This window comes from Oncorhynchus keta, chromosome 19, assembly GCF_023373465.1.
Source record: "Oncorhynchus keta strain PuntledgeMale-10-30-2019 chromosome 19, Oket_V2, whole genome shotgun sequence".
Lineage (NCBI taxonomy): Eukaryota > Metazoa > Chordata > Actinopteri > Salmoniformes > Salmonidae > Oncorhynchus > Oncorhynchus keta.
In genome coordinates, this window is record NC_068439.1 from 11,009,794 (window position 1) to 11,017,543 (window position 7,750).

The following is a 7,750-nucleotide window of genomic DNA, read 5'->3' on the forward strand; positions in this document are numbered from 1 at the left end:
GAGAGAGAGAGAGAAAGAGAGAGAGAGAAAGAGAGACAGAGAGAGAGAGAGAGACAGAGAGAGAGAGAGAGAGAGAGAGAGAGAGAGAGAGAGAGAGAGAGAGAGAGAGAGAGAGAGAGAGAGAGATGAAAATGGCTGTGGAGCAGTAGAACCAGTTATGTACAACTGATTGCAGTCCAGGAGGTTCTCTGGTCTGGTCATATAAATAATACCCCTAGAGGTTCTAATGGGCATCACCAAGCTCACACACACACGCGCACACACACACCCACGCACGCACACACACACAAACTGCGTCATCATTGAGGTAAAAGCTTACACAAAACACACACACACACAGTGTGGAGAGCAGGGGTGTATATAAGGGGTGTCTCTCTGAGCGGAGAAGTTCCTCCATCCCTTTCTCACACACACTCCTCCAACTCTCTCTCTCTGTCTCCATCTCTTTACTGACGGTAAGAACAGTACTTATTCTCTATCTCTCTCTCTCTGATTGTTTTTCTCATTTTTTCTTATGCGTAAATGTAATTAAGAACAAATGAATTACCAAATTGTATGTAAATAGTAGTTCTTGAGTCAGGTACGAGAACAAGAACTTCGGAGAACAATCTTTTAATATATATATTTTTTTAATAAATCCAAATGCAATATTTTCTTGTTAAGTTGAGTTTTATCAAGTAAATAATTGATGTAACTTGGACTGCCGTGTCTATAATGATTGATCTGTTGAAGTGTGTAGATAACTGATGTAACTTGGACTGCCGTGTCTATAATGATTGATCTGTTGAAGTGTGTAGATAACTGATGTAACTTGGACTGCCGTGTCTATAATGATTGATCTGTTGAAGTGTGTAGATAACTGATGTAACTTGGACTGCCGTGTCTATAATGATTGATCTGTTGAAGTGTGAATGATCGGCTGAAGTGCAGCTTTATTGATTGTACCAGCTGCCGGCGATCTCACCGATCTTCCACATAGACCTCTTCACAGACCGCTATCAGAAATGACACCATTACTTACCTTTGTTTCATTTGATCTTTTATGGTAAAAATAAGTCAATTTTCCATAGATCAACTTTAGTGTCTCATCTATTCTTGAGTAGCTCATTTTATTTTGAGTATTTATCTGGAAAATAAGTTTGGTAATTCATTAATCATTTTACTGGATGTGTGAAAGTAGCCGTGAAGGGGAAGGGAGGGACAATTGCAACTAAGTGCCTCCAGAACAGTCAATAACAATATTACATCACTAATGCCTCTGTGGGATATACTTTCAGTAAATCAGTTGCGTGGTAATGTAGCTTGATTTTTAATGGAGTTGTAACATAGCTTGGTTTTTAATGGAGTTGTAACATAGCTTGGTTTTTAATGGAGCAGCACTGAAACCAATGTGGTTTGGTTTGAGTGGCTCTCTAAATGTTGGAACATCCAACCACATCATCGTGTTACTGTAGGATGTGGGAGGAGAGAAATGAGAGAGAAAGAGAGGGAGAAAGGAGAGAGAAAGAGAGGGAGAAAGGAGAGAGAAAGAGAGGGAGAAAGAGAGGGAGAAAGGAGAGAGAAAGAGAGGGAGAAAGGAGAGAGAAATGAGAGAGAAATGAGAGAGAAAGAGAGGGAGAAATGAGAGAGAAAGAGAGGGAGAAAGGAGAGAGAAATGAGAGAGAAATGAGAGAGAAAGAGAGGGAGAAATGAGAGAGAAAGAGAGGGAGAAAGGAGAGAGAAAGGAGAGAGAAATGAGAGAGAAAGAGAGGGAGAAATGAGAGAGAAATGAGAGAGAAAGGAGAGAGAAAGAAAGGAGGGAGAAAGAAAGGGAGAAAGGAGAGAAAAAGAAAAGAGAGAGAAAGAGAGGGAGAGAGGAGAGAGAAAGAAAAGAGAGAGAAAGAGAGGGAGAAAGGAGAGAGAAAGAGAGGGAGAAAGGAGAGAGAAAGAAAAGAGAGAGAAAGAGAGGGGAGAGAAAGAAAGAGAGAAAGAAAGGAGAGAGAAAGAAAAGAGAGAGAAAGAGATGGAGAGAGGAGAGAGAAAGAAAGGAGAGAGAAAGAAAAGAGAGAGAAAGAGAGGGAGAGAGGAAGAAAGGAGAGAGAAAGAAAAGAGAGAGAAAGAGAGGGAGAGAAAGAAAGGAGAGAGAAAGAAAAGATAGAGAAAGAGAGGGAGAGAGGAGAGAGAAAGAAAGGAGAGAGAAAGGAGAGAGAAAGAATAGAGAGAGAAAGAAAGGAGAGAGAAAGAAAGGAGAGAAGAGAGAGAAAGAAAGGAGAGAGAAAGAAAGGAGAGAGAAAGAGAGGGAGAGAGGAGAGAGAAAGAAAGGAGAGAGAAAGAAAGGAGAGAGAAAGGAGAGAGAAAGAAAGGAGAGAGAAAGAGAGGGAGAGAGGAGAGAGAAAGAAAAGAGAAAGAAAAGAGAGAGAAAGAAAAGAGAAAGAGTAAAAAGTAGAAAGAAGCGGTTTAACCATTTCCACCTTTATCTTGCAATTCTCCCCTCTCTCTTCCCCTCTTCCCTACTTGCTCCCCCTCCCTCTTTCTCTTCCCCGCTCTCTCTTCCACTCTCTCCCCTAGATGACTGCAGGGTTGTGTATGTGTGTTCTGCTGGTGGTCCTGTGCACTAGCTGTTCAGGACGCGCCCACTTCTCTCCCCCCCTCCAAGAGGGCAGCCCTGCCCTGCCCCCTCCCTCTGAAGGTAAGAACAGGGAGAAGTGCCACATCCGGATGTTGAATACATTTCTATCGACGTTAAAACACCTGAGCGGCGCTTGACTTGTCTTTCCCGGTACATAAAAAACAATGGATACGTTTTCGTTGAAACTGGTACCGTGATGATATGAATGTTTCCGCTTTTTTTTAATGGCAAATCATGTGCTCTAGAAAGACGCTATAGCAATAAAAGGTTTAATTCATGATATTATCATTATTTCTTTATGTCATTTAGTTCCGTCAAAACAACCCAAGACAAATGCTAACAAGGTGGTTTGTATTTCCTTTCATAGCACGTCTCGAAACCAAAGCCCACTTCCTCTCCGAGCCATACCTCAGACATACTCACTCCTCTCCTTTGGTCAATACCAACCCATATATGGGAGAAGGCAGAAACTCCAGAGCCAAACTCAGTGAACTGTTGGCTAGACTCATCTCCTCACAGAAAGGTGAGTTTAAAAAAATGTAATAAAAAATACGGCCAACCAAAAGGCCTCCTGCAGGGACGGGGCTGGGATTCAAAATAAAAATATTAATAATACAATTTTGTCCTATAAAAATATAGGACAAAACACACATCATGACAAGAGAGACAACACAACACTACATAAAGAGAGACCTAAGACGAGAGTGTGAGTGAGAGTGTGTGAGTGTGAGTGTGAGTGTGTGTGTGTGTGTGTGTGTGTGTGTGTGTGTGTGTGTGAGTGTGTGTGTGAGTGTGAGTGTGTGTGAGTGTGTGTGTGAGTGTGAGCGTGTGTGTAGAGCGTGAAAGAGCTCAGCGTGAACATTTTCTGAGCGTGTGCGTGTCTCTGTGTGTCTGTGTAGAGAGATGAAAGAGCTCACATTGTTCTCTTCAAGTGAACATTTTCTGAAGTCCCTTTAGAACCTGTCTCTATTTCTCTGGTTGCTATGACAGCGAGAGTGAGTTGAAGTCCCTTTAGAACCTGTCTCTATTTCTCTGGTTGCTATGACAGTGAGAGTGAGTTGAAGTCCCTTTAGAACCTGTCTCTATTTCTCTGGTTACTATGACAGTGAGAGTGAGTTGAAGTCCCTTTAGAACCTGTCTCTCTTTCTCTGGTTGCTATGACAGTGAGTTGAAGTCCCTTTAGAACCTGTCTCTATTTCTCTGGTTACTATGACAGCGAGAGTGAGTTGAAGTCCCTTTAGAACCTGTCTCTATTTCTCTGGTTGCTATGACAGTGAGTTGAAGTCCCTTTAGAACCTGTCTCTCTTTCTCTGGTTGCTATGACAGTGAGAGTGAGTTGAAGTCGCTTTAGAACCTGTCTCTATTTCTCTGGTTGCTATGACAGCGAGAGTGAGTTGAAGTCCCTTTAGAACCTGTCTCTCTTCCTCTGGTTGCTATGACAGCGAGAGTGAGTTGAAGTCCATTTAGAACCTGTCTCTCTTTCTCTGGTTGCTATGACAGTGAGTTGAAGTCCCTTTAGAACCTGTCTCTATTTCTCTGGTTGCTATGACAGAACCTGAGAGTGAGTTGAAGTCCCTTTAGAACCTGTCTCTATTTCTCTGGTTGCTATGACAGCGAGAGTGAGTTGAAGTCCCTTTAGAACCTGTCTCTCTTTCTCTGGTTGCTATGACAGCGAGAGTGAGTTGAAGTCCCTTTAGAACCTGTCTCTATTTCTCTGGTTACTATGACAGCGAGAGTAAGTTGAAGTCCCTTTAGAACCTGTCTCTATTTCTCTGGTTGCTATGACAGTGAGTTGAAGTCCCTTTAGAACCTGTCTCTCTTTCTCTGGTTGCTATGACAGTGAGTTGAAGTCCCTTTAGAACCTGTCTCTCTTTCTCTGGTTGCTATGACAGTGAGTTGAAGTCCCTTTAGAACCTCTCTTTCTCTGGTTGCTATGACAGCGAGAGTGAGTTGAAGTCCCTTTAGAACCTGTCTCTATTTCTCTGGTTGCTATGACAGTGAGTTGAAGTCCCTTTAGAACCTGTCTCTATTTCTCTGGTTGCTATGACAGTGAGAGTGAGTTGAAGTCCCTTTAGAACCTGTCTCTATTTCTCTGGTTGCTATGACAGTGAGAGTGAGTTGAAGTCCCTTTAGAACCTGTCTCTATTTCTCTGGTTGCTATGACAGTGAGAGTGAGTTGAAGTCCCTTTAGAACCTGTCTCTATTTCTCTGGTTGCTATGACAGTGAGTTGAAGTCCCTTTAGAACCTGTCTCTATTTCTCTGGTTACTATGACAGCGAGAGTGAGTTGAAGTCCCTTTAGAACCTGTCTCTATTTCTCTGGTTGCTATGACAGCGAGAGTGAGTTGAAGTCCCTTTAGAACCTGTCTCTCTTTCTCTGGTTGCTATGACAGTGAGAGTGAGTTGAAGTCCCTTTAGAACCTGTCTCTATTTCTCTGGTTGCTATGACAGTGAGAGTGAGTTGAAGTACATTTAGAACCTGTCTCTATTTCTCTGGTTGCTATGACAGTGAGTTGAAGTCCCTTTAGAACCTGTCTCTCTTTCTCTGGTTGCTATGACAGTGAGTTGAAGTCCCTTTAGAACCTGTCTCTATTTCTCTGGTTGCTATGACAGTTAGAGTGAGTTGAAGTCCCTTTAGAACCTGTCTCTATTTCTCTGGTTACTATGACAGCGAGAGTGAGTTGAAGTCCCTTTAGAACCTGTCTCTCTTTCTCTGGTTGCTATGACAGTGAGAGTGAGTTGAAGTCCATTTAGAACCTGTCTCTATTTCTCTGGTTGCTATGACAGTGAGTTGAAGTCCCTTTAGAACCTGTCTCTCTTTCTCTGGTTGCTATGACAGTGAGTTGAAGTCCCTTTAGAACCTGTCTCTATTTCTCTGGTTGCTATGACAGTGAGAGTGAGTTGAAGTCCCTTTAGAACCTGTCTCTATTTCTCTGGTTGCTATGACAGTGAGAGTGAGTTGAAGTCCCTTTAGAACCTGTCTCTATTTCTCTGGTTGCTATGACAGTGAGAGTGAGTTGAAGTCCCTTTAGAACCTGTCTCTATTTCTCTGGTTGCTATGACAGTGAGAGTGAGTTGAAGTCCCTTTAGAACCTGTCTCTCTTTCTCTGGTTGCTATGACAGTGAGTTGAAGTCCCTTTAGAACCTGTCTCTCTTTCTCTGGTTGCTATGACAGTGAGTTGAAGTCCCTTTAGAACCTGTCTCTATTTCTCTGGTTGCTATGACAGTTAGAGTGAGTTGAAGTCCCTTTAGAACCTGTCTCTATTTCTCTGGTTACTATGACAGCGAGAGTGAGTTGAAGTCCCTTTAGAACCTGTCTCTATTTCTCTGGTTGCTATGACAGTGAGAGTGAGTTGAAGTCCCTTTAGAACCTGTCTCTCTTCCTCTGGTTGCTATGACAGCGAGAGTGAGTTGAAGTCCCTTTAGAACCTGTCTCTCTTTCTCTGGTTGCTATGACAGTGAGTTGAAGTCCCTTTAGAACCTGTCTCTATTTCTCTGGTTGCTATGACAGTGAGAGTGAGTTGAAGTCCCTTTAGAACCTGTCTCTATTTCTCTGGTTACTATGACAGCGAGAGTGAGTTGAAGTCCCTTTAGAACCTGTCTCTCTTTCTCTGGTTGCTATGACAGTGAGTTGAAGTCCCTTTAGAACCTGTCTCTATTTCTCTGGTTACTATGACAGCGAGAGTGAGTTGAAGTCCCTTTAGAACCTGTCTCTATTTCTCTGGTTGCTATGACAGCGAGAGTGAGTTGAAGTCCCTTTAGAACCTGTCTCTCTTTCTCTGGTTGCTATGACAGCGAGAGTGAGTTGAAGTCCCTTTAGAACCTGTCTCTCTTTCTCTGGTTGCTATGACAGTGAGAGTGAGTTGAAGTCCCTTTAGAACCTGTCTCTATTTCTCTGGTTGCTATGACAGTGAGTTGAAGTCCCTTGAGAACCTCTCTTTCTCTGGTTGCTATGACAACGAGAGTGAGTTGAAGTCCCTTTAGAACCTGTCTCTCTTTCTCTGGTTGCTATGACAGCGAGAGTGAGTTGAAGTCCCTTTAGAACCTGTCTCTCTTTCTCTGGTTGCTATGACAGTGAGTTGAAGTCCCTTTAGAACCTCTCTTTCTCTGGTTGCTATGACAGCGAGAGTGAGTTGAAGTCCCTTTAGAACCTGTCTCTCTTTCTCTGGTTGCTATGACAGCGAGAGTGAGTTGAAGTCCCTTTAGAACCTGTCTCTATTTCTCTGGTTGCTATGACAGCGAGAGTGAGTTGAAGTCCCTTTAGAACCTGTCTCTCTTTCTCTGGTTGCTATGACAGTGAGAGTGAGTTGAAGTCCCTTTAGAACCTGTCTCTATTTCTCTGGTTGCTATGACAGTGAGAGTGAGTTGAAGTCCCTTTAGAACCTGTCTCTCTTCCTCTGGTTGCTATGACAGCGAGAGTGAGTTGAAGTCCCTTTAGAACCTGTCTCTCTTTCTCTGGTTGCTATGACAGTGAGTTGAAGTCCCTTTAGAACCTGTCTCTATTTCTCTGGTTGCTATGACAGTGAGAGTGAGTTGAAGTCCCTTTAGAACCTGTCTCTATTTCTCTGGTTACTATGACAGCGAGAGTGAGTTGAAGTCCCTTTAGAACCTGTCTCTATTTCTCTGGTTGCTATGACAGTTAGAGTGAGTTGAAGTCCCTTTAGAACCTGTCTCTATTTCTCTGGTTGCTATGACAGCGAGAGTGAGTTGAAGTCCCTTTAGAACCTGTCTCTCTTTCTCTGGTTGCTATGACAGTGAGTTGAAGTCCCTTTAGAACCTGTCTCTATTTCTCTGGTTGCTATGACAGTGAGAGTGAGTTGAAGTCCCTTTAGAACCTGTCTCTATTTCTCTGGTTACTATGACAGCGAGAGTGAGTTGAAGTCCCTTTAGAACCTGTCTCTCTTTCTCTGGTTGCTATGACAGTTAGTTGAAGTCCCTTTAGAACCTGTCTCTATTTCTCTGGTTACTATGACAGCGAGAGTGAGTTGAAGTCCCTTTAGAACCTGTCTCTATTTCTCTGGTTGCTATGACAGCGAGAGTGAGTTGAAGTCCCTTTAGAACCTGTCTCTATTTCTCTGGTTGCTATGACAGCGAGAGTGAGTTGAAGTCCCTTTAGAACCTGTCTCTATTTCTCTGGTTGCTA

At 43.0% G+C, this 7,750-nt stretch overlaps 1 protein-coding gene across 1 annotated transcript in view; it reads left to right on the plus strand.

Moving 5' to 3' along the window:
• The first annotated feature begins 326 nt into the window (after positions 1–326).
• The window catches only part of LOC118380496 (cholecystokinin-like), a 14,322-nt gene continuing 6,898 nt past the window's right edge, over positions 327–7,750 (plus strand). The window contains exons 1-3 of the mRNA XM_052469435.1: positions 327–455; positions 2,548–2,668; positions 2,976–3,131. Coding sequence (XP_052325395.1) covers positions 2,548–2,668; positions 2,976–3,131 — 277 coding nt within the window. The 5' untranslated portion in view covers positions 327–455. The remainder of the gene's footprint in view (positions 456–2,547; positions 2,669–2,975; positions 3,132–7,750) is intronic.